This window comes from Clytia hemisphaerica, unplaced genomic scaffold, assembly GCF_902728285.1.
Source record: "Clytia hemisphaerica strain Z4C2 unplaced genomic scaffold, Clytia hemisphaerica genome assembly, whole genome shotgun sequence".
Lineage (NCBI taxonomy): Eukaryota > Metazoa > Cnidaria > Hydrozoa > Leptothecata > Clytiidae > Clytia > Clytia hemisphaerica.
This window is the reverse complement of record NW_027104471.1, coordinates 1602460-1627928: the sequence shown is the minus strand read 5'-3', so window position 1 is coordinate 1627928 and position 25469 is coordinate 1602460. Positions and strand designations below refer to the sequence as shown.

General features: G+C 38.5%; 3 protein-coding genes across 3 annotated transcripts; 1 reads left to right on the top strand and 2 right to left on the bottom strand.

Moving 5' to 3' along the window:
• Positions 1-247: 247 nt before the first annotated feature.
• Positions 248-8323, bottom strand: LOC136821244 (uncharacterized). Its single transcript, XM_067077474.1, has 6 exons — positions 7833-8323; positions 2428-2733; positions 1941-2312; positions 1454-1831; positions 1090-1272; positions 248-975 (listed from the first exon to the last, which is right to left on the bottom strand). Exons 1-6 carry the CDS (start codon positions 8275-8277, stop codon positions 248-250), a joined length of 2412 nt encoding a protein of 803 aa, XP_066933575.1. The 5' UTR covers positions 8278-8323.
• Positions 8324-16613: 8290 nt separating this feature from the next.
• LOC136821180 (uncharacterized) lies at positions 16614-17855 on the top strand. The gene has a single exon (XM_067077411.1). It carries the CDS (start codon positions 16760-16762, stop codon positions 17849-17851), a length of 1092 nt encoding a protein of 363 aa, XP_066933512.1. The 5' UTR covers positions 16614-16759; the 3' UTR covers positions 17852-17855.
• Positions 17856-23534: 5679 nt separating this feature from the next.
• LOC136821243 (uncharacterized) lies at positions 23535-24950 on the bottom strand. The gene has a single exon (XM_067077472.1). The coding sequence runs from the start codon at positions 24948-24950 to the stop codon at positions 23535-23537; it is 1416 nt and encodes a 471-aa protein (XP_066933573.1).
• Positions 24951-25469: the final 519 nt, after the last annotated feature.

The following is a 25469-nucleotide window of genomic DNA, read 5'->3' as shown; positions in this document are numbered from 1 at the left end:
TCAATCAATCAACCAATCAATCAATATTAGACCTTTTTTCAAAGAGGCCACCCTGTTGAATAATTATGTAGTCCAGCAGAAAAACAATGATAAAACCATGCATAATTATTACAATATGCATGATACAGTAATTATGCATGGCTCTACCATTGTTTTTATGGCTGGACTACATAATTATTCAACAGGACGTCCTCTTTGAAAAAAGGTCTAATCAATTATTCCTGATTATTTTTTAATGTTTTAATCTTTAATGCATTAATGTTTTATAAGTGCTTGACATGATCTTTATGTGGGGGCATTTAGTGAAAGCTATGACTAGTTTAGTTGCTTTATTGGGTACTGACGATGTCACGGCAGGTGGTTCGTCGAAGACGTCATTGTTGATCGAACTTTCGCTGTCTGTGGAAGGCTTTGGAATGACAGGACTCTCCGGTATGACCAATTTAGGCGAAGACGGTGGCGTTCGGGTTGGAGTTTTGTCTTCAGGCACAAGCTCCGGTCTAGGTGGTTGGTACGAGGTGATTTCGCTAAATGATTCCTCACTTGCCGAAGATGCACGTGCCTCTTGTTGAGTTAAAGGCTTTTGAGTTGGTGGCTCTTGTTCTGCTTCAGGGTCAAAGTCAGGATACTTGCTGTAAAGTAAAGGATAATCAAACCAGGAGCGTTCATACCCCTTTCGCACCAACCAAGCGTCATATACGGTGTCGGGTCCTTCCCAATTGATTCGTAGCCTTCGTCTAAACATATTCTTCGCATTTTCTGTCAGTTGCAAAGAATCCCAAACATCATGCACGTTAGCTGCGAGGGTGATAACTTTTTCGATGTAATCCGTGTCACAGACCTCGCTTACATTGTCGAACAGCTCTGTTTCCCACTGGAGGTCCTCGTAAAGAATTCCTTCGTTACGATCAGCTTGAATGATTGCATGGTCGAGTGCTTGAACCAATGCTGTGTTGTCGTCATTGTTTGCTTCGTCTTCATCGTCGAGAAAAATTCGAAGTGGTTAGCAGTGTACACGGAGCCAATTCGAATTTGTTTCCTAGGAAGAAAAATACTAAAAAGATAATCAGATAAAATGGTTCCCCTCACCTGAGACTGATGTGTCTCTTCTTTTCAATGATGATGTCTGGAATACTTCCAATCGTTTACGGATGGCATCGCAATCGGTCTGATTACCAAAATCTGGATACTCGTTGGTAGTGATGAAAAACCCTGAATTGTAATTGATCCTCAATCCGTTCTTGTGCTTCTGTGGGACGAAGTTCATTCCACCTGAACACGTGAAGAAGTAAATTGAAAGAATTTAGATAGTGAGCAAGACACAAAGTTCCAAAATTGAATGGTAAGCAAGGCAAATTAGACAGTAGTGAATAAAACTGACCTCAATTTTCTAAAGAGTAGGCGCTCGAACAATACCACAAGTACATTGATGGGTGTAAAAACCACTACTCGCCTTGTAAAACACGTTTGGCATCTTCGCAAGAAAGCGAATCGGGTGTCCACTCGTCCATCATGACAATCTGAGTATTGCTTTCGATCATGGCAGCAGAGAAACGGCCGTCGTTCATCACCCCAGCAATGTATCGGGCAGGAATGATGCCTTGAAATGGCGTGAACCAACTGGTCTTCCCTGAATCTGGTGGGCCAACCAAACACAATTTGGTTTCTTTATGTGGAAACTGGCCATGCATTAATAGCTGGTAGTACTTTTTGTAAAACCGTTTTCGAATTCTAGGATTTCCAAAAGAGTTTTCCACGCCTTTGATGAATGGTTCGGGATGTGGTGTCCTGTCTGGATTATACAAGTACTTGACAAACGCGCGTGGTGAGCCTGATAAGAGGAAGAAACAATAGATTTTATAGATTGTCTTCCGACAGCACTTTAACCCATTTAAATGTTAAACAGTGTCATCTTAAAAAAGACAGTGATAATTATGTACCTTTTAAATCGGCTGGTTCAAGCTGAAAGCATTTCTCACGGATGTTGAAGCAAGTGCCATAGGGCGTGACCTCAATGAAGTTGTAATCAATTTGTAAAGGTTTGATAATTCGACAAGCACTCTCAGACAACAAGTTGATTATTTGCGTTACATGCTGCACAATCTGGTCTGCCATTTCCGAGTTGCCCAAGACGAAGTGGATAAAGTTGTGGACCGAAGAACAAAAGACAAACGGATATCTAGCCTCTGGGACCTTTTTATAGACAAAGCCATCGAAAAGCGCGTAATCAAATTGGTTCATGAAAGCCTTCACCATTGTGATGCACTGCATGAGACGGGTGACAGGTCTTGGGGCAGCCATTACAGGTTGGTCTGAATTTTTAGAAAAGAAAATGAAGGAAAGATTAAAACGAGACCAAGACGACCTATCACTGTCTTTCATCTATAATCAATAAACACACAGTGAAATTAGAATATTTCTTTTTACCTGCAGAAGTTAGGTCGACCAATTTCACAGCCACCATTCCTTTGACACATTCAACGGCGTTCCTAAGTTCTTTTGCAACGTTTGTATCCATCGATTTACAAAGCCAAAGGGAAGTCAATATCTTCGACGAGTATCTGTCACCTTCAGTCATTTCGACATTTTCGATTGGGATTCCTTCCTGTTCTGCAGCCGCCCTCAAGCATCGAACTTGTGATTTGGCATAATGATGGACCAATGTTTCATTATTCTGATTTTTTAGGGTAATGTACAGCGATGATACGTAACCATCAGTGAGGGAACGGACACCTGATAAAAAGAGAAATTTTTACTCTACTAAAATGTGTGATAAGGTGGATAACAAGTGATAACGCGTGATAAGCCAGTGACAAGAGTGATAAGTTTTCAAAAAAAATGTCCGCAAATTTCAAAATGTCCGTAAAAATCTCTTCTCTACAAAAAGCTGTGATAAGGTGGATAACAAGTGATAGCGCGTGATAAGCCAGTGACAAGAGTGATAAGTTTTCAAAAAAAATGTCCGCAAATTTCAAAGTGTCCGTAAAAATCTCTTCTCTACAAAAAGCTGTGATAAGGTGGATAACAAGTGATAGCGCATGATAAGCCAGTGACAAGAGTGATAAGTTTTCAAAAAAAATGTCCGCAAACTTCAAAGTGTCCGTAAAAATCTCTTCTCTACAAAAAGCTGTGATAAGGTAGTTAACAAGTGATAACGCGTGATAAGCCAGTGACAAGAGTGATAAGTTTTTAAAAAAAATGTCCGCAAATTTCAAAGTGTCCGTAAAAATCTCTTCTCTGCAAAAAGCTGTGATAAGGTGGATAACAAGTGATAGCGCGTGATAAGCCAGTGGCAAGAGTGATAAGTTTTCAAAAAAAATGTCCGCAAATTTCAAAGTGTCCATAAAAATCTCTTCTCTACAAAAAGCTGTGATAAGGTGGATAACAAGTGATAACGCGTGATAAGCCATTGACAAGAGTGATAAGTTTTCAAAAAAATGTCCGCAAATTTCAAAGTGTCCGTAAAAATCTCTTCTCTACAAAAAGCTGTGATAAGGTGGATAACAAGTGATAGCGCGTGATAAGCCAGTGACAAGAGTGATAAGTTTTCAAAAAAATGTCCGCAAATTTCAAAGTGTCCGTAAAAATCTCTTCTCTACAAAAAGCTGTGATAAGGTGGATAACAAGTGATAGCGCATGATAAGCCAGTGACAAGAGTGATAAGTTTTCAAAAAAAATGTCCGCAAACTTCAAAGTATCCGTAAAAATCTCTTCTCTACAAAAAGCTGTGATAAGGTAGTTAACAAGTGATAACGCGTGATAAGCCAGTGACAAGAGTGATAAGTTTTCAAAAAAAATGTCCGCAAATTTCAAAGTGTCCGTAAAAATCTCTTCTCTGCAAAAAGCTGTGATAAGGTGGATAACAAGTGATAGCGCGTGATAAGCCAGTGACAAGAGTGATAAGTTTTCAATAAAAATGTCCGCAAATTTCAAAGTGTCCGTAAAAATCTCTTCTCTACAAAAAGCTGTGATAAGGTGGATAACAAGTGATAACGCGTGATAAGCCATTGACAAGAGTGATAAGTTTTCAAAAAAAATGTCCGCAAATTTCAAAGTGTCCGTAAAAATCTCTTCTCTACAAAAAGCTGTGATAAGGTGGATAACAAGTGATAGCGTGTGATAAGCCAGTGACAAGAGTGATAAGTTTTCAAAAAAAATGTCCGCAAATTTCAAAGTGTCCGTAAAAATCTCTTCTCTACAAAAAGCTGTGATGAGGTGGATAACAAGTGATAGCTCGTGATAAGCCAGTGACAAGAGTGATAAGTTTTCAAAAAAAATGTCCGCAAATTTCAAAGTGTCCGTAAAAATCTCTTCTCTACAAAAAGCTGTGATAAGGTGGATAACAAGTGATAGCGCATGATAAGCCAGTGACAAGAGTGATAAGTTTTCAAAAAAATGTCCGCAAACTTCAAAGTGTCCGTAAAAATCTCTTCTCTACAAAAAGCTGTGATAAGGTAGTTAACAAGTGATAACGCGTGATAAGCCAGTGACAAGAGTGATAAGTTTTCAAAAAAAATGTCCGCAAATTTCAAAGTGTCCGTAAAATCTCTTCTCTGCAAAAAGCTGTGATAAGGTGGATAACAAGTGATAGCGCGTGATAAGCCAGTGACAAGAGTGATAAGTTTTCAAAAAAAATGTCCGCAAATTTCAAAGTGTCCGTAAAAATCTCTTCTCTACAAAAAGCTGTGATAAGGTGGATAACAAGTGATAACGCGTGATAAGCCATTGACAAGAGTGATAAGTTTTCAAAAAAAATGTCCGCAAATTTCAAAGTGTCCGTAAAAATCTCTTCTCTACAAAAAGCTGTGATAAGGTGGATAACAAGTGATAGCGCGTGATAAGCCAGTGACAAGAGTGATAAGTTTTCAAAAAAAATGTCCGCAAATTTCAAAGTGTCCGTAAAAATCTCTTCTCTACAAAAAGCTGTGATAAGGTGGATAACAAGTGATAGCGCGTGATAAGCCAGTGACAAGAGTGATAAGTTTTCAAAAAAATGTCCGCAAATTTCAAAGTGTCCGTAAAAATCTCTTCTCTACAAAAGCTGTGATAAGGTGGATAACAAGTGATAGCGCATGATAAGCCAGTGACAAGAGTGATAAGTTTTCAAAAAAAATGTCCGCAAATTTCAAAGTGTCCGTAAAAATCTCTTCTCTACAAAAAGCTGTGATAAGGTAGTTAACAAGTGATAACGCGTGATAAGCCAGTGACAAGAGTGATAAGTTTTTAAAAAAAATGTCCGCAAATTTCAAAGTGTCCGTAAAAATCTCTTCTCTGCAAAAAGCTGTGATAAGGTGGATAACAAGTGATAGCGCGTGATAAGCCAGTGGCAAGAGTGATAAGTTTTCAAAAAAAATGTCCGCAAATTTCAAAGTGTCCATAAAAATCTCTTCTCTACAAAAAGCTGTGATAAGGTGGATAACAAGTGATAACGCGTGATAAGCCATTGACAAGAGTGATAAGTTTTCAAAAAAAATGTCCGCAAATTTCAAAGTGTCCGTAAAAATCTCTTCTCTACAAAAAGCTGTGATAAGGTGGATAACAAGTGATAGCGCGTGATAAGCCAGTGACAAGAGTGATAAGTTTTCAAAAAAATGTCCGCAAATTTCAAAGTGTCCGTAAAAATCTCTTCTCTACAAAAAGCTGTGATAAGGTGGATAACAAGTGATAGCGCATGATAAGCCAGTGACAAGAGTGATAAGTTTTCAAAAAAAATGTCCGCAAACTTCAAAGTGTCCGTAAAAATCTCTTCTCTACAAAAAGCTGTGATAAGGTAGTTAACAAGTGATAACGCGTGATAAGCCAGTGACAAGAGTGATAAGTTTTCAAAAAAAATGTCCGCAAATTTCAAAGTGTCCGTAAAAATCTCTTCTCTGCAAAAAGCTGTGATAAGGTGGATAACAAGTGATAGCGCGTGATAAGCCAGTGACAAGAGTGATAAGTTTTCAAAAAAAATGTCCGCAAATTTCAAAGTGTCCGTAAAAATCTCTTCTCTACAAAAAGCTGTGATAAGGTGGATAACAAGTGATAACGCGTGATAAGCCATTGACAAGAGTGATAAGTTTTCAAAAAAAATGTCCGCAAATTTCAAAGTGTCCGTAAAAATCTCTTCTCTACAAAAAGCTGTGATAAGGTGGATAACAAGTGATAGCGTGATAAGCCAGTGACAAGAGTGATAAGTTTTCAAAAAAAATGTCCGCAAATTTCAAAGTGTCCGTAAAAATCTCTTCTCTACAAAAAGCTGTGATAAGGTGGATAACAAGTGATAGCGCATGATAAGCCAGTGACAAGAGTGATAAGTTTTCAAAAAAATGTCCGCAAACTTCAAAGTGTCCGTAAAAATCTCTTCTCTACAAAAAGCTGTGATAAGGTAGTTAACAAGTGATAACGCGTGATAAGCCAGTGACAAGAGTGATAAGTTTTCAAAAAAAATGTCCGCAAATTTCAAAGTGTCCGTAAAAATCTCTTCTCTGCAAAAAGCTGTGATAAGGTGGATAACAAGTGATAGCGCGTGATAAGCCAGTGACAAGAGTGATAAGTTTTCAAAAAAAATGTCCGCAAATTTCAAAGTGTCCGTAAAAATCTCTTCTCTACAAAAAGCTGTGATAAGGTGGATAACAAGTGATAACGCGTGATAAGCCATTGACAAGAGTGATAAGTTTTCAAAAAAATGTCCGCAAATTTCAAAGTGTCCGTAAAAATCTCTTCTCTACAAAAAGCTGTGATAAGGTGGATAACAAGTGATAGCGCGTGATAAGCCAGTGACAAGAGTGATAAGTTTTCAAAAAAAATGTCCGCAAATTTCAAAGTGTCCGTAAAAATCTCTTCTCTACAAAAAGCTGTGATAAGGTGGATAACAAGTGATAGCGCGTGATAAGCCAGTGACAAGAGTGATAAGTTTTCAAAAAAAATGTCCGCAAATTTCAAAGTGTCCGTAAAAATCTCTTCTCTACAAAAAGCTGTGATGAGGTGGATAACAAGTGATAGCTCGTGATAAGCCAGTGACAAGAGTGATAAGTTTTCAAAAAAAATGTCTGCAAATTTCAAAGTGTCCGTAAAAATCTCTTCTCTACAAAAGCTGTGATAAGGTGGATAACAAGTGATAGCGCGTGATAAGCCAGTGACAAGAGTGATAAGTTTTCAAAAAAAATGTCCGCAAATTTCAAAGTGTCCGTAAAAATCTCTTCTCTGCAAAAAGCTGTGATAAGGAGGATAACAAGTGATAGCGCGTGATAAGCCAGTGACAAGAGTGATAAGTTTTCAAAAAAAATGTCCGCAAATCTCAAAGTGTCCGTAAAAATCTCTTCTCTACAAAATGCTGTGATAAGGTGGATAACAAGTGATAACGCGTGATAAGCCAGTGACAAGAGTGATAAGTTTTCAAAAAAGATGTCCGCAAATTTCAAAGTGTCCGTAAAAATCTCTTCTCTACAAAAAGCTGTGATAAGGTGGATAACAAGTGATAACGCGTGATAAGCCAGTGACAAGAGTGATAAGTTTTCAAAACAATGTCGGCAAATTTCAAAATCTCCAAAAAAATTTAAATTGTGTTACGGGCTACAAAATTGCTTTCAAAATTTTGACATCACACGTGCTAGATCCAGACCTCCCAGCTAAATCTCTTCGTCATCAATACGTCTTAAATCTTCCTCCTTTTTTGTTTTTGTCTTAATCTTACTTCCCAGCTGGCACACAACGTTGTTTAAATGTTTATGTAACTTCAGAATGTCCATATAACGTTAGATGAACGTTAAAACAACGTTGTTTGCCAGCCGGGTTACGAAATGAAAAAATATTGACAGAGAGAAAATCCAGACAAAATATAAACTTCTTACCTCTTCCTTTGACAGCCTTGCAATGGACAGTGTCAAGTCCGACGTCCATTGCCACCCTTGTTATATGGCTTTCATATACTTCGATTGCCATATCTGGCCAGTCAAACATGATCCAAAAAGTGACTCCTGCAATGGCTTGCTGTTCATCGTCATTGTTGTTTTTCTTAACGTCATAGAGTGCGGTTCCACACGAAAAAAATCCTACCACGTGTGGCTCAGATGCCAATCTTTCTTCCAACTTCTGTCTTGCAAGCCAGACTTCAACCTTTGATAAGTGTGGCAACATCACTCTAATACCACATGCTTGATAGTATTTTGAAACATGTGTCACTACGAAAGACTTTAAAGTTGTTTTCAGTAACGAGCAGCGCAGTTCCTTTTTCGGGTTGATAATATCTTGTTCCTCATCTTGAGGAGCACTCACAACATAGCTACTTCGTTCCATGTTATCAGCACGAGTTATGATTAATAAGGAACAAATTTCAGCTTTTATGGTTTATATTATTACAATTATCATTTTTATTACCAAGTATTAATTTCAAAATCATTCTTTCTAGGGTCAGTCGAACTGAACATAGCCATTATGGAGAAGGAAGACCGTTGCAAAAATGATCATGTTTATACGTCCCTTCATCCCAGAACGCAACCTCCCAAATAGAACACCTACTTCTTTGGATCCGTTCTTGGTTTCTCTTGTTGCCGAGCTTGAAGAATTGTTTATTGATGTTAAATTATTCTTAGAGTTATATTGTTTAATTGGTAGTCTATTTACATTATCTAAGCACTCGTAATCGAATACTAGCTCTACTAGTTTTTAGTTGCCACAGGCAGTCTAGGATATTTACCAGATCTTTAGGCAAAAGCCCGGGAAAAAAAGCTGATATGCGGGGTGATAATTAATTTTTACCCTTTTTCAGCCTTGTTTCCATTCAGACTTTCCTCGTCGTGTGCAACTATCTTAAGTCCCAAAATGCAGAGTTGTCGCCTGCACCCGACTGTCTATTGGAAGCATTACGGAATAGATTTTTTCCAAATCTCTTTTTAAATCGAGCTCCGGCGTGAAAAACAGTACGGTGTTTTTTATACGAGGATGAAGACGTGATTTGAAAGATTTTAGAGACGTGACTGTCCGACTTTTTTGCTGATTTGAGTGATCGTGATTGAAGACAAAAATAGTGTGATATCGTGATCAGAGTTACCGCTGGGGTTCTCATAACGGTCCTTAAAGGGGAGGAGTACCAAGGAGGGTTTGGCATTTTGAATTATAAATTTGTAAAAGGGTGGATACTTAACAAATTGAAATGAGCTGTTCTTTTGCCAAAAAAGAGGACTTCACTGTTAGCTTAATAAATTATATTATTGGTAGGTTTGTAAAATTGTGATAGTCTCATCTAAATGAAAACTCTGACAGCAAAAAGTTATAAAATCTGTCTAAATATAATTGACAGTGAAAACAAGAAAAAACTTCAGATAGACTTGTAAAGAAATTCCAACATAGGCGCGATCTTTAAATCAATGATTATCATGGTTATGGATTTTGCGGTAAAATACATTGATATCATTGATTTAATAACAAAGTATACGGAACTAGGTCAAAATATACATTATACGGAGGAAACGAAATCCGGTACTGTCCACCAATGGTAGTATTTTAGTATTCGGCTTGTCAGAAAAGCCAGAAAATGGACATGGAAGAAGAAAAAGAATCAATAGATTTTAGTGAAAGTAGACAGCATCAATGTTCCTCAACAACCAAGACAACAAGTAGACAACCTAAAAAGACAAGTAAGTGAACAATTTTTTAAAAATTAAATTCGATTTTCTGTAGCTACCTACTACTTTAGCTAACGTACCCTACTACTTGCCTACTTTTAGTACCAGAGTACTACGTCTACAACACTAACTAGGTAGTTATAGCATTAGCATAATAGTATGGAAGTTTGAGATTGGGTTTAACTAACCTTCCCTGCACAGGCCTTTCCCTGGTTGCCTGGAAAATTTGAAATGTTTGAATATCATAAGTTGACCCCTGGAGGAAATTGAAAATGGGTCAGACATCAGACAACATCCATGCTTGAAAGTGCAATTTTGTTAAGAAGAAAAAGCACCCATATGTTAAACAAGTTTTTATTTTCCTCAAACTTTTGAAGAAATTTCACTGTGTCACTATGCTGTCTTGGCTGTCTTTAAGATAGCCTGGACATCCAGTCTGTGAACTTTTTTATTGATTTTGATGTTTATATGTTGACCGCCTGGTTTACCTAACTCGATTTGCATTCAACGCATGCACACTAAGTCACAACAATGATTGCACACAGCTAAAGATTCGTCGACCCTGGGTTTATAGACTTCTAGGTACACCAAGCTCTGAATTTCAGAACTTTGTAGAGCTTGGATATCCAGGCTATCTTTAAGACAGCAGATCTTGTTCCTGTACAATAAGACTCCTTTTTTAAGGAGAAAATAAACGGGTTAGAGTTAGGGTTAGGGTTAGCTAAGTTTTTTCCTTGCAGCTGTTACCTATAAAAGTGTCCGTGCAGCAAGCTAGAAAGAGATGCAATCATCAGACTTTGCAACCTAATGATTGCATTGTGTACTTTTTAGTTGTGGCAGGGACACTGCATATGTATTTCTATTTTTTTCTGGTTGAGTTACAGGAGGCTTTAGAGGCTTATTCTCGCAACTATAGACGCTTACTGATGAGCGTCCTGTCAGCACCTTGAACTGACTACCCATTTCCCCTCACATAGCGAAAGCATCCACCGAAAGGGGACTTCAAAATATCTGTTCTGAAGGCACGTTTCAGCTGGATATGGTGGTCTGTTCTTAGCGAGCTAAAGAAAAGGTCTGCTGGAAAAAAGTGGTCTGTTCTACTGAAGATTGGGACCAGCTGGAAAAATATAAGCTGTTCTTATGAAAAAATAGTTTAATATCCAAAAAACAAGGTGTCTAAGAATTTCCTATCTGTTCTGAGGGAAATTCAAAAAATTCAAAAAGTCTTTGAGATCTGTTCTTTTCCTTCTGAAAGTGGTTGCCTGGAGTGAAAGCTGAAATTTCTCCATCTGTGTAGAACATCTGGAAATTGTCGATCTGTTTGCACAGATATTTTTAAAAGTCCTTCAATGTCGAGCTGGAATTTAGCGATCTGTTCTTATAAGATTTTGTCAGCCCTTGTGGATAAGAACAGTTAACTCGCATAAAATCAATCGCCTGGTAATTTCGTACCTGTTCCGAAAGTTTTTTTACCTCCTAGCTGTAAAAATACATCTGTTCTGAAGTGAAAATTTCTCCCCTGGAAAACGAGAAACTGTTCTTAATTTAAGGGAAATCCTTCCAGCTGGCAAATAAGAACAGATATTTTCAAATTTTAGGCCGGTGGCTGCTTCTGACATGGCATGGGTTGACCCAGGCGAAGGAACGTTGACTTGCCAAGTGAACTGCTGTAAGTTTGAATCGAACCCTGGCTCCCTGCACAGAAGCCAAGGTCGACTACCACTATACCACATCACCAGGTTTATAACGGCTGGTCATCTGCTTTAAGGTATTTTCATTACGTAATTTCTGAATTATTCATTAGGGCGTTTTTTTTGAGAAGAGAGACAAAAAAGAGCTTTACTCGTACAATTTGCTTTTTCCAGATTTCTTTCACTTCTCCACATTGGAAAATCAGTGGAAAATATTATGTGGGCAGGTGACGTAAACAGAACAATTTTCTTGACCGCATCCTAACTAATTTCTCCATACTTCAGTGGATGCAAGTAAAACCAGCTGGAAAATACACAACTTTAAATGAGCTTTGTTTGGATTGGCTTGATAACACATAGATTGACCAAGGGGGTCAATATTGGGGATGTCAATTTTTTTGGGACCCTTTTCAGGGCCGTACAAGGATTTGCCAAAAAAACTAGGGGATGGGATTGTAGGGGGATCAAATAAGAAAGGGGGTCAGAGAGTTTGGTCAACTTTATCATGTACAAATGGTTACAGTCTGTATTAAAGTAAAAATATGTACCATCAAAACACAAAAGTGTATCATGTTATTAAAAATGCTAAGCTGCTAGTTATAATTTTATATTATAAACTTTTTTAACTCATGACTGTATGCATTTGGTACTCTTTGATCACTTTGATAGCGCATAGAGCGAGTTTAGATTTTCTGCAAAAAGGAGGGGGTAAGGTTTCATTTTAGAAAGAGGATGGGTATATAGGGGGTGTGAAATAAACCTAGGGGTTTCATACCCATCTGCAAACTAACATCAGTGCGGAAGGGGGTCTGATTCCCCTTCTTGGCATCCCCCCGCCAAGCTTGAACAATGCCAATCCCCCAAGCGCTTTTTAAGTTTGGAAAATATTGAGTGTTTTGTCTATTACTGTGTAAAATTACTGTAAAATCGCTGAGTGTGATCACATTAAATGATGGGAAACATTGTACAAATTCTGCATTAGGTGGTATCGTCCAGCCGTAACATCTAAGAACATAGCCCAGTGATTGGTTTATAAAAACTTGGTACTTTGGTACAACAGGGTTCAGACAGACCTTCGAAAATAAAATTCCCTGAGTTTCCCTGAATTTTAATCAATTTTCAAAGGTTTTTTCCCTGAGAAATTCCTCATTTTAGCTATTTTTTCCCTGAGTATCAAGCAAACCATAAAAACTAAGCAGAGTCAAAAGAGATGTATCTTTAAACAAAAGGCACACAAATCAAATGGTAAACCTAAGGTAAAAATTAAAGCTACAAATACTGCATATGAATAAACACTTTAAAACTAAAAAAACTTTTAAATCTGTTTTTTCCATTTTGAGAAAACTGCAAATACAGGTGCGTGTTCAGAGCTTAAAAAGCCTTAACAAAATTAGATTTGAGTCTCAAAATTTTTCAAAATTTTTCAAAATTTGTTGAAAATGGTGGACTTTGAAGTCCCAAAACGTTCATATTTAAGGTATTTAAACCCTTGACCTTGAAAATTTTACACTGTCTTGAAAACAAAACTAAAAAAGAATGCATAAAAATTCATATTTTGGTATATACCTAGGCTTTCTAGACCTGAAGAAGAACCACTTGTGAATCCATCGGTAGTTCATTTTTTATAAAATTGGACTCAAGTTTAAGTTTTGAAGCAATGAACTGACGGAAAAATCAATACCAACTATGCGTATATAATTTTCAAACAAAAGGTAATCCTAACTAAGGTAAAAATAAAAGTCTACAAATGTTAGGTATGAATAATAACTGATGGAAAAATCAATATCAACCATGAATTTATGTATGTAACTTCATAAATCGTTTCTTTCAGAGTTTCTTTCTCTTGGCTTCTAACATTTTCACCTTATTTTCTAATTGTTCAGCCTCTTCACTTTTAGAAATACTTTTTCTCTTCAATGCTGTTGCTTTGGAAATAATTAGTGACTGTTCATTTACATTTTGGTCCTCAGCTTGCAATATGGAGTTAGTAAACTCATCGTCTAAATAGGACACATTTTTTTTCAATGATGCTATCTTCAATTTTATTTCATTAATCTCGATGCATAGCTGTCTCTTTCGATTTTCTTGTTCAGTCAAGATTTTCTCTTTCTTAGCTTGTTTCTTACTTTCTTCGTATTTTGCGCGGCCAGAATTGAAAGCTACTATGAGAGGAGTGTTAATATCCATAGTCTCGGGCTTAATATCATTTGATAACATATGGTCAACGATGACATGCTTAGAATCAATGGATAGCTCAGAGATGTTATCTTTCAAAGAATCATTTCGCAAGCTGAAACCTCTTTCAACAGAGGCTTGGCCATAGCTGGAGGAAAAGAGTTTAAACTGTTAGATGTAAAATAATTCAACATTTGTCATGTAGAAATTTTTATCGAAATCAGATGGTTATGAATTAATAATATGTCTGAAAAGTATGGCGATGCTTAATAGAGTTACGTAGAGAAATTTGAGAGTGCGACTTTCAATTTGATGCTAAAACAGGAGCTGATCGAATAGTTTCAACATCAAACTAGACGTCAGCTGTTATGAAGTAAGACAGCAAAGTATTGAAGTAAATAGTTTACGAACCTTAAAACAAAGATGAGTTTCAGGAGAAATGCCAGGTTTGGAAAGTTGTCATTTAATTTTGGAAATAAGCCAAAATAAAACGTGTCAAGAGAATCCTTTGATTTTGAGAAGGCTTAGAACTTGTCACGTTGTGCTTTCACATCTTTGTGGAATGGAACAAACTCTTGATGAATTTTATCCGAATTTTTAGCAGTTACAATTTTCAGACTCAAAAGATGATGAAGCAGTTTCTTCAAGTTTTTTTCAATCTTATCCGTTGGTGTCGAAATGATGATAGATGGATCAAAAATTGAAGCAAACCTGACGACTACTGATGTGAGAGGCGTTTTAGTTAACAACTTTTTGATGAGAGAGATAAGGAAAGTCCGGACCTCTTTAAAAAATGATGATTCTTTAGTCACCGTTACAAGATCTGCAGTTTTAAGCTTTTCAAGTTCTTCTTCAGCAGCAAACCCAAGACCAATATCTTTCAGATTAATTTGGTTCGATTCATTTTCCAGGTCAATTCCACACAGTTGCATCCCCGTTTTTGCCCCAGATACACACTTTGGCTTTATAAACAATTTCATTACCATTAGCGTTAAAACGATTGATTTCAAATCAAAATAGAGAAAAGGGATCATGGGTTTGTCAGTTTGGTATATCTTTAAGAATGGTTCGAGTATACCAGCAACGTAAGCAAACAATTTCAGCTTTACTACTGTAAGAGGATCATTGACAGCGGTTTTTACATTGGCATAACTTTTAGATTTTGGTCGTTTATTTGGTGGTTTCTTTTCCCAGTAAGTAACAATCTGTTCAATATATGGCCAGATAGAAATAGCCCTCTCTGCCGTCGGTTTGTTCTCCGTCCATCTAGTTGAGCAGAAAGCTTTTGGGTAAACTGTGCTCCCTGTTTCGTTTTCGTAATCCTCACGACGTGCAGGAGAATCGTGAAAGATTTGCCAGATCCCCTTTAGTGTTTTTTTAAGTCCCACTTTGCATTCTTAGCCCCAACTTGAAAATAATTATTGACTGTATGTAATGGACAAGTTCCGATGTCAACAAGAGATGGAAGCTTTATCTCTTCACGAGAAGAAATCAACGTTTTCAGAAACTTTAGATTGACATTTGGTCCATCCATTGAAACTTGAACCATCTTAGATGGGTCTAAAGATTCAGTAGTCTTGCTAAAATGCTCAGAAGATCAGCGTGTGTTGAATGTCCAAGATAAGAACAATCCCAATACCTTACTTTGACTTGTTGAGTTTTCTCATCCCAAATCGAACAATTAGATCCATTTGGCATTTCTGATTTACATCATTAAGACTTTCATCGAAAGACATGACATAGATTTCAGATTTTTTAACTTCGTCTTGAAGAATGGAACGAAAATATGGAGCTAAACCATAATTGCAAGAGTATCGTAACTTATCAGCTCCTAGTGAAAATAACTTGATCGTTTCATGACCAGGAAAACATGCATTAAGGAGGGGACTGATGTTAGCGTTTTGATTGTTCGAGTTTCCCTTCAGAATACCATCTAGAGCCCACCGAATCTCCGCTTTGGTAACATCTGCAGAAGTAAGAGTCAATTCTATACTTGTTTGAGACTTTTTTGTCCTTTCGTTATCCTCTTTTGATTTCTGCTCATGTGACGACTCTTTAACTGGTTTCGTTTTAAAAAAGGAAGACACTTTCTGTGTTATCTCTTTATGTTTCTTTCCAGATGTGTGACTTCTAAGTGCCTGAACTCCCATATTTGATAGCTCAAAAGTCTTGTGACAACGCTTGCACCTTGCTTGAGTATTAACTGATGATCGAGCAATCCAATCTTTAAACTCGTCTATTTCTGACCAATTATCTTGAAAATATGTTTTTTCTTGCTTACTCATTTTTACTTATTTCTAAAAAAAAATTAAACCTTATTAGTAAGTGTCTTTCTCTCTGTCAACACAACAATCTACTTGATTAGCACCTATCATCTAGATAAATTGAATAAACTACTGCAAACACAACACTAAAATTGAAGACGAACACATTCCAGCATATTTTCAAGACAAAAAATATATCTCTGCCAAGTATCTTTTAAAACTAGTAAGTTTTGTTGTTAGCAAAAATCTAAATGAATCTAAGAAAAAATTTTAAATTCATTTTTCAAAAAATAAAATTCCCTGAGTTTCCCTGAGCAGACTGGGAAAAAAATTTTTTTTCCCTGGGTTTCCCTGAGTTTCCCTGATTTTTCTGAAAATTTATCATATTTCCAGGTTTTCCAGGGTCTGTCTGAACCCTGTTGTATATATATTTACCCGTTATATCTTAGGAACGCTACTTGTTACGATTTATCTTATGTTAGGACTCTACTCGTTACGATCTAGCATTTATTATTATACAAGATTTTAGCATATCAACAAGTCACAACATTGTCTCCAGTTATTGAACTCATCCTTATACATGGCGCTGCGAGCAGTTTAATCTTACCTACAACCTTCGATTCCTTGACGCTTGTTTCTTCAACAAACCAAGTCTCGGATCTATCATTCGTTTGTTCAAACGTGAACTACTCAAACTGTGTAAGTTATACAAACATTCAAAACAACTTTCACAGACCACTGAAAACTTGTAATTTTACTCGAAGTTATACGATTACACATACACCAAACATATTTGAACTTGCTGCATCATTTTACAGAACATTGTTTACTCAATAATTCTCTTTGTTATCGCAATTATTCACTTTTCGTCGTTTTGTGAATACTTCGAACACTCTCGCTTGTTGTTGTTCCTTGGTCACACCGCCATCTTGGATTTACGCCATCGTGGTCACACGCCGATTCGCTCTTCAAAGATTTCCCAGCTTCAAAAACGCTACATCGCCGTACCCCGCCTTGAATTACAATGTCGAACCCTGAGGACGCCGCCCCGACCCCCGCCGGCACCGACGCGACTACCGCCGCTTTAGCCATGGTGCTAGAAATGCAAAATCAGCAGAAAGTCATGCAGGAACAATGGACCCAATTCATGTCCCAAGTCCTCCCTACCGTAGCTCTCAACAACCAAGCACCTGCACCTCCATCTACCAACGAAAGAAACCGATGTTCGAAACCGGACCGGCCGACGATTTCTGCGGATTGCAGTGACAACAAATGGATTATCTTCACGGATGCGTGGAGACGATACAAACAAATGACCCACCTTCAAAACATACAGGATATCAGGAATGAACTACGCTCCACCTGCGATTCCAACGTGAATGAAATGCTTTACAACTTTGTTGGGCCGGACGCCCTCGATAGAGCCAGCGAAGCAGAACTGCTATCACACATCAAATCAGTTGCAGTAAAAACGATTCATCCTGAAGTTTACCGACAACAATTCATCTCCATGCGACAAAGTGACAGCGAAACGATCACTCACTTCATCTCCCGCTTAAAATCTCAAGCGATGCTCTGCAACTTTTCACGTAAATGTGACTGCGATGACCAAAACTGTGAAATATCGTATTCCGAAAACATGATTATGTCGCAAGTCATTGCAGGATTATTGAGCTCCTCCCATCGCACAAAAATCTTAAGTGAAATGACTTCCATAGAGACACTTACCCAAATGACAGACCGCCTCCTCACACTCGAAGCAACCGCCCAAGCCACGGAGCACTTCAAGCCATCATTGCCCGCCCAATCAGATGTAAGCGGCGTCAAATCCGACTACCAACGCAACAAACGTAGTGACTTAAGACAGAAATCACAAGGCAACAATCGGCCAAACAATCAGGAAGGAGATCGAAAATGCAGAGGATGTGGATATAACCGTCACCCAAAAGGAAGAGAGCAATGCCCAGCACAAGGCAAAAAATGTAATAACTGTGGAAAACTTAACCATTTCGCTAGTGTTTGCATGAGCAGTAAGACGAACGCCATTCAAGACGCCCCAGAAACATCCGACCCAGCCGAAACATCCTTCCTAGGTAGCATCACCGAGTCCTTATGACTAGATGGCGTACCTCACGGACAATGGGAAAATAATAAATTCATCGAACAAAAGCCATCCCCACAGCCAACAGTAAATATCTCTATTTCACTCAACTCATCTGCACATCAGAAACTTTGTAAATCGTTTTCTTTGAATAAACTTCAACCTACCAAAGTTAGCGCCATCGCTGATACTGGCGCTCAAACATGTACAGCGGGAATAGAACTGCTTTCGCAATTAAATTGCAGTAAAAACGCTTTGATAAATACTCGACATCGTCTCCGCGCTGTGAATAATAACGACATCAGTATTAAAGGCGCAATCATTGCTGACATCACCGTCGGCACATCGACCACCACAGAAATTGTTTACTTATGTGACAAAGTTAAAGGATTTTTTCTATCAAAAACAGCACTGAAAAACTTGAACATCGTACACTCTACTTTCCCGGAGCAGATTGTAACCAGCCAATTGAATGCAACAGACTCACCAGACGACTCCGTTGCCGAGTGCGGATGCTCACGTCGTTCACCATGTCCACCCATACCTGACACGATTCCGTTCCCAGCGACACCAGAGTATACAGAACAATTAGAGGTTTGGATAAAAACGTACTTTTCGAGTAGTGCATTTAACACTTGCAAACATCAAAAGCTACAAGTGATGACAGGCGAACCGCTAAAAATCCAATTTCGTGAGGACGAAAATCCCGTTTCCGTTCATAAACCGATACCAGTACCACATCACTGGAAAGAATCCGTCAAAGGCCAACTCGATCAAGATGTAAACTTGGGGATAGTCGAACCAATCCCCACTGGGACACCTACAAACTGGTGTTCTCGGATGATTACCGTTCCCAAGAAAGACGGCACACCCCGCCGAACAGTAGATTTGCAAAATTTAAACGCATCTACCAAACGAGAAACTCATTACAGCCAATCACCCTTCAACATCGTAAGCGTAGTTCCACCGCAAACCAAAAAGACAACCCTCGACGCCTGGAACGGATACCACAGCGTTCCATTAGCCAACGACGCAAAGGAAGCAACGACATTCATCACCGAATGGGGCAGATACCGCTACCTCCGTGCACCACAAGGATTCCATGGATCTGGAGACGGGTATACGAAACGCTTTGACGATATAACAAATGACTTTCCCCGTGTCCAACGTTGTGTAGACGACTCGATCCTTTGGGACTCTGACATCGCAACAGCATTTTGGCACACAATGAACTACATTAAACTATGTGCCGACAACGGGATAGTGTTTAATCCCGAGAAATTTCAATTCGCGAAAGACACCGTTGAATTCGCTGGTTTTGTTATCACACCACACGGTTACAAACCAAACCAAAAGATCTTAGAAGGCATTAAAAACTTTCCATCGCCAACCAACATCACCGGTGTTCGATCATGGTTCGGCTTAGTAAACCAAGTTTCCTACGCCTTCGCACAGGCACCCGTCATGACTCCGTTCAGAGAACTCTTGAAACATGATGGAAAATTCTATTGGGATGAGACGTTAGAGCGCGTATTTCAAGAATCGAAACAAAAGATCCTCGACAGCATCGATGAAGGCGTTCGCTCTTTCGAGATAAACCGACAAACCTGCATCACAACCGATTGGAGCAAGACTGGTATCGGCTTCACCCTTCTCCAAAAACATTGTTCGTGTCCTTCAATTAAGCCAACGTGCGGAGAAAACCACTGGAAAACATGCTACGCTGGTTCTCGCTTCACATCCCCCGCAGAGAGCGGATACGCACCAGTCGAAGGCGAAGCACTCGCTTTACTGTTCGCCTTACAATCCTGCCGAATGTTTGTAATGGGATGCCCTAACCTTATTATCGCCGTCGACCACGAGTCTCTGGTACCAATATTTAACAAAAGAGAATTGTTCGAGCTAAAAAACCCAAGACTGTTAGACATCAGAGAAAAGACTCTAATGTATAACTTCCAAGTAATCCACATCCCGGGCAAGAAAAACGTAGGTGCAAACTTCATGTCCCGGATACCGCTTTCACCACCGTCAAACACCTCTGATAAGATCGAGGCTGCTATCTCGGCTTCTATCCACCTCCGTTTCAACAAAGCAACTCGTGTTCCCTTGAGGACATCTCACGCAAAGCCTCTGAAGACCCCGAGTACATAGATCTCCACCGTACAATTCTCGAGGGGTTTCCAACCAACAAGGAAACTTTACCACAACACATCTTACCCTACTGGAAATTGAAAAATGACTTATATTGTGTAGACAATCTAATTATGCTTGACGATCGCGTCCTGATACCACGCGCTCTTCGACGTACCCTACTAGAAGAGTTACACATCGGACACCAAGGCGTCAGCGCAATGAGAGAAAACGCAAAGAGACGATTCTTTTGGCCACAAATGAGCTCACACATACAAAATCACAGGAATCAATGCACCCGATGCAACCAAATCGCACCCTCAAATCGCAAAGATACACCGGAAGTCCCCGATCCGCCGATTTATCCATTCCAACAGACTGTTGCTGACCTCTTTCACATGGCAGGACGCCTGTATATCGTTTATGCAGATCGCTTCTCCGGTTGGCCAGAGGTCGCCTCAACCAAACCTGATGCTACAGCTACCACGGTTATTAACATTCTCCGAAGATATTTCACGAATTTTGGCGTCCCCGAAGAACTGTCATCAGACGGGGGTCCGCCATTCACATCTCACGAGTTCGAAAACTTTCTAAGATCTTGGAACGTTTCACATCGAATATCATCTGTCGGCTACCCCCAAAGCAACGGACGAGCAGAAGCTGCAGTTAAGACTGTTAAACGGATATTAACGACCAATATTAGTCAATCTGGGTCACTGGACACCGATAATGTCGCCAAAGCCCTTCTCCTGTACCGAAACACTCCATCACCAGACATGGGAGTCTCACCTTCTGAGCTCCTATTTGGACGCAACATCAGAGACCATCTTCCAGCACCAAGACGTTTCCGGAAAGAATGGATTGACCTAGCTGATATTCGCGAGAACACTTTTACTAGAAGGCACCAACAAGCTTGCACGAAATCACAACGACACCTCCCTGATTTGAAAGTTGGAGACACTGTTTCCATTCAGAACCAAACTGGTAACACTCCGCTTCGATGGGAAAAGACCGGGGTAATCAGCGAAAGTTTACCCCATCGACAATATCGTGTTGTAGTCGATGGTAGCCGCCGTACGACACTACGTAATAGACAGTTTTTACGCCCAATACCAAACGAAACACGCAACGATATCATCGATTTAGACATTCTACGACAAACAAAAGAAGAACATCTTCCCAAAACTAACGGGACAGATCTACCAGCACTCAATCAACCAGAAACAATTCCAACTGAACAAGAGACAACTCAGGCAGACACTTCACCCTCAATCGTCTGCCCTCCGACACCCGTCATCCAAACAAGACGATCAACACGCACTAGAAGACCACCAGAGAGATTTAAAGACTACGTTATGAAATAGACATTTACACACGAAATTACTCGTGTCCATCATTTAGTATATTTAGTTTTTGTTTAAAAAAAAAAAAAAAAAAAAAAAAAAGAAAGAGGCATGTATATATATTTACCCGTTATATCTTAGGAACGCTACTTGTTACGATTTATCTTATGTTAGGACTCTACTCGTTACGATCTAGCATTTATTATTATACAAGATTTTAGCATATCAACAAGTCACAACATTGTCTCCAGTTATTGAACTCATCCTTATACACCTGTACAAGGAATTGTGACTGTGGTTCGTTGTATTTCGCCTCAACAAAATCAATATAATCAATTACATTCCAAACAATAGAAAGTTTAAGTTTTTTGGTTCTCAGAGCAAAATCCTGATACCCAGCATAACATGGGCTTGGGAGGAGCGATTGAGACTTCCATCTGTTGAGAGTGTTGGAAATCCTCCCTCTTGCTGATGACTGAAGTTGATCGTGGTTCTGATTGATTAGCATGGCTTTTGACAGGCAACGCCAATGTTGGTACCCTTCCTTCCTTCAACTGCGTGGAGCGTGCATCTAAAAGATAGTGATTAAAAATCATCAAACAACTGACAACAATATTACTTTTTATCATATCATTTATATAGCTATTATACTGGCTGTCTCCTCCTTCTTAATATTTACAACAATTCAATAGATGGAAGGGGAAATCAACAAGATTAAACCAATTCTATTTTCAATATAAGATTAGTCCTTGCACATATTGGACAGATACGATCATGACGAGCAAGATTTCATAAAAATTATTCAAAAATTCCAAAGTTTCCCATGTCTAATGTACCCCCAATGCAATGTACAGTTAAATTTATGAAGTGTTTCGGTTAATCAAAACTTACATCGCCAGACATCTTCTTCCTTAAAATGTTTTTCACACACATAAACATTGTTTCTTTCATTTTTGTGTCTTGAATTTTGCATCTAGACTCTACCACTTGTCACAACAGCAAGAAATTCTTTACTCCATTGAGGGTGCAATTTTGGGTTGGGACATCGAAACCGTGAGATATCTTTATGTCTTCTGGTTGTATTACAGCCTACTATGGAACAGTTCGATCCTGTCATATTTTTTTTACTCTAATTCTTATATTATTCACATCTAAATCACAAAAATAAACACATTATATATCTTTTCACAGCAGAATCCACTGGTCATGGCCGCCATTTTGAATGTTTTGACCTCGTCGAGAAGTCTCGGTCCTAGTAAAATCAAATTGAAAGAGTTCGAACAAAAGGCCATTGTTCGCGTCCCGTCTATGGTTTTACTCTTATGTCTATAATTAGCATTAGCATCGGAGTCATTCATTTCCTACTTTTCTTTTCCCTGTGTGGTCTTCCCTTCGCGGCACGCCGAACCGGGTTCGCGTCCAACTAACGATTCTGTTTTTTCAGTTTTTGTGTGATTTTTTCTATTTTTGTGTGAGATGGTATTTGTTACAAATGTTTGTTTCACCTGTAGTGTATGTGGGATAGTTGGTACAGTGTGTCTTTTTGCCCTTTTGTAATTTATTTTGTTGTAGTGTCTGTTTGTTGTCTGTTATTTGTTTGGAAGCTGCTGGTCGGTTCCTTCTTCTGTTATGTTTTCCGAAGGCGACTGAGTGTGGGCCCTTAAACACGTGGAAAGTCACTATGCCAGTCACAAGTCTGAGACTTCGGGTTTGTGTTGTGTGTATGCATGTTTTTTGATATATTTGTGTATTTGTTTTGTGTTTGTCCCTATTTTGTATGTATATTGACGAGCTTGTATTAATGATTGTACAGAAGTGTGTTTGTCAGGAGTCTTTGCAATTCGTTATTGTTTCTCCAATATTACTTTTCTTCTATCATCTTCATTTGGATTAGGTTTTTCTTTCACATACCACTATTTAAATTCCCTTTGACTTTTTGCTAAATTTCCCTCTGTCTCGGAATGATTTATAAATTAAAAAATTATATTGGACGGTGAAAAAGAATGCGGCTATTATATTTTGATTTTTCCCGACATGTTTTGGATTCGGTCCGTTCTCAAGGGAATGATATTTCTATAGAAAAAAAAAGCGTTTTTATACAAAATTATTTGAGGTCAAATTGGACAAATACGTCATTTTAGGCGATTTCGGCTTGAAAATGGGTTGGTGTAAATGGGGCCATCTGATAAGTTGAATTTGGTCTAAAATGAACGTGTAAATCACACTTAGGCGCTCGGTTGGAGAAGATTGAGTTCTTGGTTCAACCCATGAGGTGCGAGGGTTCTCAGTTCTTTGATCCAGAAGTTTTCTCTCTGTAGTATTATCCTTTTCATTCTTTCTATATCTGTCTCGTTGATCTGTTCGATGATGGTGAACTTTGCGTCTCTGTTGAAATCGTGGTTGGTTTGGTGGAAATGTTTACACGCTGGGATTGTCTCTTGTCGTGGTCTGTATGCATTACTTTTATGGTTATTGAGTCTTTGATTGAATTGGGTCTCGCTTTTTCCAATATATTGGATGTGACATTTGTTGCATTCCAGGAGGTAGATGATGCGAGTGCTTTTACAGTTAACGTTGTGGAAGATCTGGTACGTCCTTTTGGTTTGTTGACTGGTGAAGGTTGATGTTGACATTATTTGTTTACAGCAAAGGTTTCCTGTCCTTGTTAAGCAAGGCTGGCACTTTCCTTTCAGTTTTTGTTGTTTTCTTGAGACTTTGTTGTTGGATATTAATGTTTGTCCAAGTAGATCTTTCAAGTTTTTGTTGCGTCTATACGCAATGACTTGTGTTTGTTGGAAGGTATCTTGAAACCGTTCGTTGATGTTTAGGATATCCCAGTGCTTTTCCAGTAAGGTACGGATAGGTGGTAAGTTTTTGTTAAAGGTAGTGATGAAGGCGATTTGTTGTTTATTCTTGGTGTTGTTGTATTTTAGGAGATCTTCCCGGTTCTTAATCTTAACTTTGTCGAACTGTCTATGGAGGTTTTCAGCTTTGTATCCTCTTCTGATGAATGCATCTTTCATTTGGAGGAGGGATTGGTTGTATTCTTCGGGGTTGGAGCAAATCTTTTTTATCCTTAGTGCTTGACCGTATGGGATGTTGTTTTTTAGGTTGTTTGGGTGGTATGAGGTATTATGGAGGTATGATGACCGATCTGTTGGTTTTTTGAAGATCTTGTAATCTAGTCGATTGTTCTTTATGGTTATCGTTGTGTCCAAGAAGTTGATCTTGCTATGAGAGTATTCCGTCGTGAATTTAATTGATGGGTGAACTGTGTTGATGATTGTGAAAAATTCTTTTAGATCACTTTCTGTGCCTTTCCATATAAAAAATATGTCATCAATGAATCTGAGGTATTTTATGATGTTGTTAGTTATGCGTGGATAGATTTCTCGTTCTTCGAACTCTCCCATGAAAATGTTTGCATACGATGGGGCACATTTAGTACCCATTGCGCATCCTTTGATTTGGAGATAGTGTTTGTCGTTGAATATGAAGTTATTTAGGGTGAGGATGAGGCGTAAGAATGTTAAAATTACTGTCATGTGTTTAATAGACGACTCGACGTTTGTTAATGATTTACGAATGGAGGCTATGCCTTCGACATTCGGGATGTTGGTATATAATGCCGACACATCCATGGTTACAAGTATTGCGTGTGCTGGTATATGTAAATCTTTGGTTTTGTTGATAAAGTCTGTTGTGTCTTTGATATATGAAGGCAGTGATTTCGCATGGTTTTGTAGGTGATAATCAACATATTCGACAATTAAAAAATTAAAAATACCCAAAAAAATCGTAAATATACATAATTAACAAAAATATTCTTTACTTTTTTCGTTTTTATCAGTTTGAGTTATTTTTATATCAATGCTTTTCTTTTTCTACAATGACAGATATTACATATCTTCACTATATATATTTTTGCTCACAGAAAAGATGTTTTTTCTGGCCCTTAACGGTCAGAACATATGTTTTCATTTGTAATGGAAAATCACATGTGCGTTGATTTATATTGAACTAGTTTAAGATGGGGTTACAACATAAGTTGGCGCCCCAAAATGGCATACCAAAATGGCACCGCAAATGGTATACCAAATGGCACACCAAATGGCATAGCGAATTACGCCCGATTACGATTACATTCCAACTACCCCCGG

Bases quoted from the DNA above. Each gene is read 5' to 3' on its own strand.
- LOC136821244 (XM_067077474.1), bottom strand. From the start codon at position 8,277: ATGGAACGAAGTAGCTATGTTGTGAGTGCTCCTCAAGATGAGGAACAA. The intron at 2,734-7,832 runs GTAAGAAGTTTA...TCTTTTTATCAG, and splicing joins CAAGGCTGTCAAAGGAAGAG to GTGTCCGTTCCCTCACTGAT. The intron at 976-1,089 runs GTGAGGGGAACC...TCGACGATGAAG, and splicing joins AAGAGACACATCAGTCTCAG to ACGAAGCAAACAATGACGAC.
- LOC136821243 (XM_067077472.1), bottom strand. From the start codon at position 24,950: ATGGATGTGTCGGCATTATATACCAACATCCCGAATGTCGAAGGCATA.
- LOC136821180 (XM_067077411.1), top strand. From the start codon at position 16,760: ATGTCGAACCCTGAGGACGCCGCCCCGACCCCCGCCGGCACCGACGCG.